The sequence below is a fragment of the Sorex araneus genome, chromosome 1 (assembly GCF_027595985.1).
Source record: "Sorex araneus isolate mSorAra2 chromosome 1, mSorAra2.pri, whole genome shotgun sequence".
Taxonomy (NCBI): Eukaryota; Metazoa; Chordata; class Mammalia; order Eulipotyphla; family Soricidae; genus Sorex; species Sorex araneus.
The window spans coordinates 406,326,080-406,338,195 of NC_073302.1; the positions used below are offsets into that span (position 1 = coordinate 406,326,080).

Here is a 12,116-nt window from a genome sequence, read left to right on the forward strand (position 1 = left end):
ATTGCAAAACTTTTTTGGTTCTTTTTTCATAACCAAATGGTGTTCTTTGGTATAAACATATCACATCTTCACCTTGATTCTTTCCATGTAAGTAGTGATTCAATAAACATTGGGCTGTAACATTTGTGTAAATGTCTCCGTGGGGCTGGAGGGGAGGGGAAGGTTGTATTTTTTTTCTGGATAGATTCCTAGTTGGATCATACAGTAGCTTTATTTTTAGCTTCTCAGGGATGTTCTATACTGTTTTCTAAAACGGTTGTACCTTTGCATTCCTAACAGCAATACAGAGAGTAAAGTTTTCTCTACACTCTCCCCAATACTTTTCTTTTGTAAGCATTGGTGGTATAGTGGTGAGCATAGCTGCCTTCCAATGCTTTTTCTTTTGATATAAGCTACTTTCACATGTGGTATGACAGCTCTTTAGTTTTTTATTTATATTCCTGATAAGTAGAGAAGATTAACACCTTTTCATCTGTCAACCATCTGCCATTGTCTTTGGAGAAGTATCTATTCAAATTTGCTATCCATTTTTTGGTTATGTTGCTTTTGTTATGTTGTATGAGTTCTTTGTGTAGATTAAATATTAATTTTTATGTATAAGTTGATATGTAAGTATTTTCAACCACTCACTAGACACAAAAAACATTTTTGTTTGTTTTTTTGGGTCTTGGGGCCACATCCATCAGTGCTCAGTACTATTGGCTCTGTGCTTAGGGAGCACTCCTGGATAGCTTGGGGGACCATTTGGGGTGCTGGGATTAAAACCCAGGTCTGCATGCAAGACAAGCACCCTACGCACCTTACTATCTCTCTGGCCCGTTGGCCACCATTTTGAATCGACCAAACACTTTTAAGAGTAAACATAATAAAAGATAGTTGATCTTTGTTATCTGGCATGTCAACCTTGAAAAAGAAAAACAGGATAGCAAAACACTCATGCTGCCTTTAAGGAGTTTTTATTACTGAAATGATAACATCAAAACTAATTTAGTTTTTAAAATCCCAAGGTCTGGCCAATAACAATTCTTCATTCTTTTTTTTAACATGGACCAGTAATATCCCACCAACCTATTTTTGCACATCACTATTGCCAAGGAACCTTATTTATGCTGTGGAAGTAAACTGTTTTTATTATCATCATCATCATTATTATTATTATTATTATTATTATTATTTTGTTGTATTCGATGTTTATTTAAAAATACAACTGCACCACTAACATCATGCAAAATAGGTAACATAAGTGTCTTATAAATGATATAGATAGTAAAGAACTTTTGTTGTTGTTGTTCTTCCCTTTTCTTAGCCATGGATGTGCAAGCATTTGAAAGGCTTTTGGGACCTTGCATGGATATCATGAAAAGGAACATTGCGACCTATGAAGAACAGTTAGTTGCCCTATTTGGATCAAACATGGATATCATTGAACCCACTGCATGAAGCAAAAGTATGGAGCAAGAAGACCTATAGTGACAAAATTACACAGTAGTGGTTAGTCCACTGAGATTGTGTTTGTGTAGATGCCAAGCATTTTCTGTGATTTTTCAGGTTTTTCCTTTCTTTTTTATTTTACATTTAACAACGTATCAGTAAACAGAGTAGTGATCTAATAGTCAATATGCTTTAACATCACTTTCTAAAAAGTAGATCATAAAAAAATTGATCAAATGACTTTCTACTCTATGAAATTATTGGACTGAGAGATTGATTCGAATAATTGTAATATATTGCAAATATCTATGTTTCAGAAGATAATGAAAGGACATTATCCATAGGCAATAGGTATTCATTTTGACTTGCTCAGATTGGTAAGGTAGTGACTGTGTCCATGTCAGAGGGAATTTGGCAATGAATCATGGTCCATAGCGTGGCATCACATTCTTTTTACAACTCATTTTATATATATATACATATATATAGTAAGTACAATTTTAATCATGTTTGTCTTCAAGTTTTTCTGGCTTGATAAGTTTTGTGCTGGCTTTGGCCTATTGGTGAAATGGTATAAAACATCATATGCAATTTTAAGACTTTTTATATTTTTGCAATAAACTACATTTTGACTTCTCTGGCATAATGTCATTCGCCTACATATTTTGTTGGTTTTAAAGACATTATGATTATAGGGAAGAGTTTTTTAAGATGAGATATCATTAATACATTTCTCTGCTTCCTTTGTTCATTTTGCAGTTTTCTGTATTCTTTATCTTTAAAGGTTTCAGTTTGATATTTAATGTCACAAATACATTGTTCAATACACTACTTAAACTTTCTTGTCCTCTGAAAGTTTAAGATTTTATATATACACTCAAAGAAAATCCTCATATCAAAAATATTTTGGGACCCATACTGCATCAGCAATTCTACAAGATATTTCCGTGTTCTTCATTAGGCTGACATACAAAGCTTTGCAGACACTTGCTGCCTGGATTCCTTCCAAGTTTATAGAAGTACATTCTTAAAAGCATAATCACATAAAGTCAAAAGGAATTTCTGCCCACTCCAAATACACCATTACATGCCAGATGCCTTGCCATTTGTTTTGATGTAAACTCATTGTTAAAAGAGCAGAATAAACTCAATGCATACATTCTCATTGATAATTGTGATCATTGTGATAATCATTCTGCTACCTGAGTTATATTCAGCCATAACAATATATTCTTACATGATTTCTGAATGTATATGATCCCAGTATTGAGATTAATTCTAGCCAAATGTTCCCTCTTACATGAACAATTTAATTTTGGGAAACATGTTTCAAGGAAATATACATGGGTGAAATTAATCTATGGCTAGTGTGCTCTTTATTAGAGAATGCTTATGGTCTTGAATAATGGAAATGTGGTTTTAAATTGCTAATCAGATAATGTGTATATATACATGAAGATAAGGTATGTAAAATATTACTAACCACATTTTAGAACACTTGTAACAATTTTTCAGACTTTGTTAGGAACAGAGCTTACTATATGGAGATGACTTGTTTTCTATTTCAGACTTTATTTTAAAAGCCCTCTCATCAAATAAGAAAAGAAGTCACAAAATCCCAAATTCCTGGTTCATCATTCTGTATTATGAACTTTATTCACTTTCCCAAGTCATCTGCTTTGTTGCATAAATTGTTAACTATTCATTGAATAGCAAATAAATGCCTGTTTAATAAAGAACTCTGACCAAGGCTATAAATGCCAGTTACATTATTTTCAGTATTGTTGGTTATATTTAAATTTTCCTTATAATAAAGCACACTTTTATAATAAAATCTTGTTTTAAATATTTTTATTTAACATAACTTTTAATAATACATTTTGCTCTGTGTGAAAAGTATATCAGAAATGTTGTATATGTGAAAGAAATTGCTGGGCCTAATGAAGCCAGAAAGAATGATTCTCTATAGCAACTGGTTTAAGAAAAATTGTTGGTGTTTTTGGACACACCAGTGGTGCTCAGGGGTTCTTGCTCTACACTCAGGGATCACTTCTGGCAAGCTCTGAGGACCATACAGGGTCCTGGGGGTGCTGAAACTAGGTCACCTGTATGCAGGTAAGTACCCTATCCACTGCACACTACCAGTCCTGCCCCAGTATAGTAAAATTTTTAATTAAAAAAAATTTAACCAGTAGTCATATGTAATATAATTGTGGCTATGTAATAGGTAATCTGTCCATTTAGAATAATCAAATAAATCTGGCTAACTAGAGAATTTGTTAAAAATTCCTAATTGAAACAATTATTTAATCACTGAGTTCTTGTTATTTAAAAATTCTCAATTGAAGTTCTTTTAAGGATACCAAGTTTGGCAAAGCAGTCTGAGACAACATTGTTTTAATATGATACTTCCACTTGTTTTATTTAAATATAATGTATTTTTCCTACAAACCAATATAAACTAGGCACATGTATATAAATAGTCCTGGCTTAAGTTTGGAGATTGCATTTGGTTTATTCTTATAAATTCTGGCTAGCAGACTATTTCAAATACTAAAATATGTTTCAAGTGAAACAAAGGTCATGAGCAAAAATTTGGATTTTACGAAAATATCTAAGTGCCAAGCCCTTGTACTAAAATGTATTCTTTTCTAAAATATTTCCTGTAAAATAACGAAATGCCTGCTAATTTTCTCCAGAAATGTTATATTTCTAACAAGAATTAGAGGCTCTTGGGCACTCTTATGATGTTTAATCCTAGAGAGCCAATATATCTGGCTGGCCCAAGGTTTGGTTTCATTAAATAAATGAAGGGACTGAAGTATCTAGTTATACTGATATCTAAGGGAGAATAGAATTATTACTATGTAAAGGAGAAGTTAGAATAATGTGTAAAATTCTAAAATTAAAGTAGGGAGAAGCACATCCTGATATTGAGTACCAGAATTAGGACCAAAAGTAGTTCGTGGAATAGAGCTTAATGTGACCTATTTCATGACTTTTATTTTTATAGGGGCCACACGAAGCAATGCTCAGTTGCCACCAGGTGATGCTGAGGATAGAACTCAGGACCTTGTACCTGGAGAGTGTGTGCTCCCACTTGATATGTCACAATTCCTTGTCCCAGCCCCTGTCCCAGGAGTTTTAAAGGAAGCGAAACTGGTTGAGCAACTGAAACCATGTGGTTAATCTTCAGCGGCATAAAATAAACACTTTAAAAATACAATATATTGTATAAATAAAGTATACTAGAAAATATAGTAAAGCATATTAGGTGTTTTCAGAGGATGTGTGTTCCCAACAATAACAAGAGCATGAATCAGCTGAGCTGGGCTGGAGCAATAGCATAGAAGGCAGGGCATTTGCCTTGCACTCGGCCGACCCGAGTTAGATTCCTCCGCCCCTCTCGGAGACCCCGGCAAGCTACCGAGAGTATCTTGCCCGCACAGCAGAGCCTGGCAAGCATGGCGTATTCAATATGCCAAAAACAGTAACAAGTCTCACTTGGTGACGTTACTGGTGCCTGCTCGAGCAAATCGATGAGCAATGAATTGGTATATTCATTTCATATTCAATTCAGCGATGAATCAGCTGAATTGGTATAATTGAAGAGGACCAATGACACTTACTTTGTGAATTGATGGCCAAACTTCTGTCCCACTTAGGTCTGTTGGTACTTTGTACATAGCTTCACCTCGTATATTTTCCTAATAATGATCCTAGTGTACAAAGAAGCTTTCTGGTTTTTTAAATCTCCATGAGTTACTTTATTTTATTTTTATTTTTTTAATTGAATCACCATGAGCTACATTTACAAAACTTTCATGTTTGAGTTTCAGTCATACAATAATTGAACATCCATCCCTCCATCAGTGTACATTTCCACCAATGTCCCCAGTATCTCTCCCCGACGCCCCCTCCCGTCCAACCCCTGCCTCTATGGCAGACAATTTCCCTCTTACTCCTCTTACTCTCTCTCTCTACTTATGGGCATTATGGTTTACAATACAGATAATGAGAGGCCATCATGTTTGGTCCTTTCTCTATTTTCAGTACACATCTCCCATCCCGAACGATCCCTCCAACCATCATTGACTTAGTGATCCCTTCTCTATCTCGGCTGCCCTCTTCCCGAGATCATGAGGCAGGCTTCCAACAGTGGAGCAATCTTCCTGGCCCTTGTCTCTACTGTCTTTGGGTGTTAGTCTCATATTGTGATATTTTATATTTTACAAATGAGTGCAGTCATTCTATGTCTGTCCCTCTCTTTCTGACTCATTTCACTTAGCATGATACTCTCCATGACCATCCACTTGTAAGTAAATTTCATGACATCATCTTTTCTAACAGCTGCATAGTATTCCATTGTGTAGATGTACCAAAGTCAGAGATGTTTTTTTAAATAAAGTTTTCAGTGCAAAGACAAAGACGAAGGGCACTGTTTTATTGCTGTTTGGGGCCACACTCAGTGGTGCTCAGAACCACTCATGGCAGTGCTTTGTGGACCACATGAAATGACAGGGATTTAACCTAGATTGGCTGCATGCAAGACTAGCATATTAACCCCTGTACTATTCTCTGGCCTGGCTGCTTTTGAGAAGAAAACTTCATTTGACCTACACATAGGAGTTTTTATGCTTTATATGTTTTGTTCATAAATCTAAAAATATAGAAAATGTTGAAGGGGCTGGAGAGATAGCACAGCGGGTAGGGCGTTTGCCTTGCACGCGGCCGACCCGGGTTCAAATCCCAGCATCCCATATGGTCCCCTGAGCACAGCCAAGGGTAATTCCTGAGTGCAGAGCCAGGAGTAACCCCTGTGCATCTCCAGGTGTGACCCAAAAAAAAAGCAAAAAAAAAAAAAACAAAAAAAAAAAAGAAAATGTTGAAGAATCTTATGTGACATTTAATATGGGAAGATGATATGTGATAAGAATAGTTTATATACTACACATGAAATACCCCCCACTAGGTAGGCAGTTTTCTGAGATTTCAATTTTATTCTAGCCCAATTCTTGTTTTCTGTATTTTAATAAAATGCCACTATACGGACCTGAGAAATCAAGCAGCAGGTAAGGTATTTGCCTTGCACATGGCTGACCTGTGTTCCATCCCATAATGTGTCCTTATGGTCCCCTGAGCCCTGCCAAGAGTGACCCCTAAGTGTAGAGCCAGGAATGATCCCTGAGTGCCAAGCCAGGAGTTATCCTGAGCACCTTTGAATCTGACTTAAAAAAAAAAAGCCACTAAAGAACAAATACATGTAAATGTTAAAATTGAGCCAGTTCTACTTTTCCAGGTACAAAGGAAAGTTTAAATATAAATTGGAGGACTGAAATGAGGAAAGGAGCCTTTACTCTTGACAATGTAGAAGTGAACTTCTAAATGTTTTTTATTTAGCATGAAAAAGTTTCTGAGTGGAACCCTTAAGTGAGCTTCACTGTTACTGTCACACTGTCATACCATTGTTGTTCCTCAGTTTACTCAAGCGGGCACCAGTAACATCTCCAACGATTGGAGGCTCTTTCAGGGTCAGGGGAATGAGATCTATCAATCATTACTGTTTTGGGCATATTGAATACGCTTGTCAGGTAGCTTGCCAGGCTCTGTCCGTGCAGGCGGGATACTCTCGGTAGCTTGCCGAGCTCTCTGAGAGGTAAGTGAGCTTATCAGCAATAAAATATCAACAGTCAACTCTTAGAGCTTCTTCTGATTGCTGATTTTCCACTTTTGTTGTAACTGGAAATCTACCTAGATCTATTGGTAAAAGAATAAATTGTGTATCCCTAGACTATTGTTGCTTCTTTTAGGCCAACAATAGATGACTAATAAAATATCTCATTCTACATAATTACTATATTCTCAACATTTACATGAGACATTTTTAAAAGTAAAAGCCAAATAATGTATTTGTTTTAGGTTCAGTGTTTTCATAAAGACATCATTGACTAATCTTTTTTTCACATAATTGCTTCTTAAAGCTGAATTGAAATTCCTGGCATTTTTATTAGCTTGGCTTATTGTGATATGCTGTTTAACTTGAAGGCATTGAAGTGTATTGATTCAACAAATGTCTGATTTGTGTGATTGGCACCGTGAGGAACATAAAATGAGAAGAGCTTATCAGACAATGTAGTGGAGGATGGACTTGTTCTCAAACAAAAGTGATGAACAAGTGACACCTACAGCACAGTGAAGCTATTTAACAGTCAATGCTCAAATAGCACATAACACACAGATAACACAAATACATTAGTTACTAATAGGAAAATTCATGTAGCTTATTTTCTCATAACTTTATCAAGCATCTATATATAGATTGCTCAGGAAAAAAAGAAGGCATATGAAGCTAACCAAAAATTGGGATAAGAAATGCTAACAGGAAAGGAGTTAAATATGTTGAGAGGGATAGAAGAGAGGAAAATAAAAGTAAAATAATGTGTAGTGTGAGAAGATATGCACATATTACTCCTGTGATACAACTCTTCATCAGTTTATAGAGTCAGGTACATCTGAATGGCATCCATAAAAACATCACCTAGGATACCAAATGAACATGAGAGGGAAAATATGTTCATTTTTTTAAATTATTTTTTTAATTTATTTTTTATTTTTAATTTTTTAAATTTTTTATTGAGTCACCATGTGGAAAGTTACAAAGTTTTCAGGTTTAAATCTCAGTTATACAATGCTCGAATACCTATCCCTTCACCAGTGCTCATATTCCACCACCAAGAATCCCAGTATAGCTCCACCCCACCCCCCCACACCCCTAACCCCCCCACGCCCCTAGCCCCCCCGCCTGTGTAACTAATAAATTTCACTTTACTTTCACTTTGATTGCATACAATATTTCAACAAAACTCACTATTATTGTTTGGAGAGTCTCTCCCCTAAAAAGTCAGACCTGCTGAAAAGGAAGCATTAGATAATTTGTTTTCCATTGCTGAGGATGAAGAGGTATGAGGTCGAGTGACCACACTTAGCGGCCTCTCAGTTTTGGGTTTCTGTAATTTAGTATTTTAGTAACTAAGTCCAGAGAGATATCTGCCAGAAGTTGCATCGTTGCCAACTTGTACTTCTCAGTTACATTATATTCCACATATGGGTGCAATCTTTCTATGTCTGTCTCTTTCTTTCTGACTCATTTCACTCAACATGATACTTTCCATGTTGATCCATTTATATGCAAATTTCATGACTTCATGTTTTCTGACAGCTACATAGTATTCCATTGTGTAGATGTACCAGAGTTTCTTTAACCAGTCATCTGTTTTGGGGCACTCTGGTTTTTTCCAGATTCTGGCTATTGTAAACAGTGCTGCAATGAACATAGAAATACATATGCCATCTCTACTATACCGTTTTGTCATTTTAAAGGGTTCAGATTGGGCCCGAGCCATAGTTCAGCGGGGAGTGTGCTTGCCATCCACACAGCTCACCCAGATTCGATCCCTGGCATCCCATATGGTACCCTGAGCACTGCCAGGAATTATTTCTGAGTGCAGAGCCAGGAGTAACCCCTGATAATAGCTAGGTGTGACCCAAAAACAAAAACCAAAATTTAAAAAATAAAGAGTTTAGATAATTGGAATAAAATAGAATATCCTAGAAAATATGCAATAAAAGCCACAGGAATTTTCATTTCAACAGATGAATCCCTTATATTTCTGCTTCTTGAAGTAGTATTAAGTCATTTTATTAGTTGCCTCCTTTAAATATATTTCCATTTAAACTAAGTTGGGCCTCTTATAAGAAAACTTTTTAAGGGCAACTGAGACCACAAAGATAGTCTCTATGTCCCAAGGACAACCAAATTTATTTCACTACACTTGGACCTTCTAAACGCCAAGTATCTTCAGCTCCTTAAAGGATCCTGTACATGGATTTCTTGCCTGTATAGCAGTATAGCAGTCCATCTACTGAAGTTAAACACATCACCCCCCTTCTCCCAGTGTCCAAATATTTGTTCTATAATCTTCCCCACCTTGTTAATTGTTGTCTGTTTTTGTTTGAGGGACACACCTGGCATGCTCAAGTCTTATTCCTGGTCCTATGCTCAGGTATCACTCCTGTTTGGCTCAGGGGACCATAGGGTCCCATAAGTCAGTGACCTCTGTACTATCTTTCTGCCCAACCCCTGTCATTTTTAATACTATGTACACATTATTTATCTATGCCAGAAACCCTACCCAAACTAGAAACCCAACAATAATTATGGCTTACTCCTTTTGCCCTTGATTCTTCCCCTTATCATGATAAAGAACCCACATACCAATCACAAAAACTAGATTCTGCCAGCCTGGGGTGATGGTTCAAAGGGTGGGGCATGAGATGGGGTTAGAGCCTGAGCTGGGCCTATCTATAGCTTCTGAGCAAAATCTAAACTTTTCATCAAGAATTAACTGAATTACAAGCATGAGATATGCATTTTTTTTACACTCTAAAATGACATTTGCGACCAGGCATTTTCTTACACTTGGTTTTTTTTTGGGGGGGGGGGCAGTGTTGAATTTTTTAGTAAGTGTAGTAAGATGTGTGGATTTATTTTATTTTTTTGCTTTTTAGATCACACCTGGTGCTGCACAGGGGTTACTCCTGGCTGTGCACTCAGGAATTACTCCTGGCGGTGCTCGGGACCATATGGGATGCTGGGAATCGAACCTGGGTCAGCCGCGTGCAAGGCAAATGCCCTATCTGCTGTGCTATCGCTCCAGCCCCAAAATGTGTGGATTTTTTTTTTGTGAATTTGTCATCACCAAAAAAAAGGCACTATTATAGGCCATTTGATGAGCTCCATCTACTAATTTTTGTACTTGGGTTATTTCATTTGCTTGCCTTTTAGCCCCTTAAACACTGACATTTTCAGCACTAGAGCAATTCTGTGTGCTTCTCCATTAATTTTTCTCCAAAAAAGTTGATGTACCAAGTGTGTGGAATCAATGAAAAGTGTTTAATTTTACCTTTAAATAGTAGGGTGTTTTTGTCTGACAAAACAAAACTTTATAACAGTAGAAATAATTTTACAAGCTGCCTGACATATTTTGGCATAGTTTATGTTTAGTACATGTAACTGGTTTCAAAATAACACCTACTCTTGGTTGTTATACTGTCAATTATATGGAAACATCTGAAGAACATATAAAAATTAATTATATCTGTTTTAAGAAAAGAATAGAATTTACATATAAAATGAATCCCAAGGGGATTTTTGCACTTTGATCTTTGTTTTGGCTGGTTTTCTTAGTCATGCAAGAATTAATGATGATGATCATGTTAGATAGCCATAAAAATACTAATGTGGTCATTTAACTTCCCGGTCATAAGACAGGACTAAATATCCACTTAAAGAGGTAAAAGAATTCTAATAATGACATTTGTGATTTATCAGAATTTTACCCATTCTTTGACTTGAAAAAGAATGAAAAGTATGTGAATATATACTTTTGCTTATTAGCATAGTTGTCAACAGATTAACTAAATGCATAATTTTGAATGAATGTGAACAGTGCCAGTGAGCAAAATTATCATGTACGTCTTGATCTGAAATTTAAGTATTCTCTTTATAGTGTCCATCAATAAAGAGCTTCACTGATTTTATTCTTTCAATTTAAGCACCATGATTTACAAAGTTGTTTATAAGACAGTTATTTCTGGCGTTCAATGTTCCAACTCCACTGAAGTTTGTAGTAAAAAAAAAAAAAAGATTCAAATAGAAAGCTTTTGAAGACAGACCCAACCAGTCTAAGGCCCAGCGGATCTCAGATTTATGCAAAAAGAGGAAGCACTGGCTCAAACTGTAGTTTCTCTTAGCGGAGAGGGGATAATGCTTTTTGTATTTTTTGGAAGGAATGAAAATCTACGATTTTAATCTTAAATGATTACATGAAAATTTAACATATGACTATTTTAGATTTACTGATTTATTATGTAGCTTTCATGGAGATTTAGAAATGTAAGAATTTGAAAAGAACAAAGATGATTTCAAGCTCTTTTCAAAATTGCTAGTTTAAGCTTTCCTCCTCATAATTTTAAACATAGTGATCTCAAGATACAAACCCAAAACACAGCTTAAATGATTAAACATTAAAGGTTCAAAGGTAAGAAGCCTTGATAATAACGCCTTTGTAATGCAAATGGTAGAAATGCCAATTAAAGGCTAGATGGACCATGATGGGGAGAGCCATGTTTAAAGTGAAGGTAACTATAAAGCAGAGAAGCCACCAGCCAGTGAGTCAGGGCTTTAGCTAGCAACTTAAGGAGGAACTCCAGTAGAAACCAAGTGGAATGGCATTAAAAAAAAAAAAAGAAAAAGAAAAAAAATCAATGGGAAGCTATCCGGATGAGGATATTGTTTAACAAGTCACCAGAGAAACACAGATGATTCACAAACTAAATCAGCTGGTCAAATTATTACCTTAGCAAGAGCAAGCTGGTCAACATGCATCACCGCTTTGACAAGTCTTAATTTCAAAGCCTATATTAATCCGCACACCTACTTTTTTCAGTTTTATAAGTCTAGACCCAAAGCGCCTCTCTAGGGGTTCATCTGCAAATAGCTCAGAACCAGGCGCACTCGCCAGATCTTGCGCGAAGTTTAGAACAGAGTTGGTCAAGAAATCTCAAGTAGTTGCTATAGGGGTGCCAAGGCAAGGCTCGGGATAAAGTAATTCTTGTTCTTTCCT

The 12,116-nt window shown here is 36.1% G+C and overlaps 1 protein-coding gene across 1 annotated transcript in view; it reads left to right on the forward strand.

Annotated features, from left to right (window-relative positions):
• The window catches only part of PRKAR2B (protein kinase cAMP-dependent type II regulatory subunit beta), a 105,066-nt gene extending 101,807 nt beyond the window's left edge, over nt 1-3,259 (forward strand). The window contains exon 11 of the mRNA XM_004602112.2: nt 1,307-3,259. Coding sequence (XP_004602169.1) covers nt 1,307-1,440 — 134 coding nt within the window. The 3' untranslated portion in view covers nt 1,441-3,259. The remainder of the gene's footprint in view (nt 1-1,306) is intronic.
• Nucleotides 3,260-12,116: the final 8,857 nt, after the last annotated feature.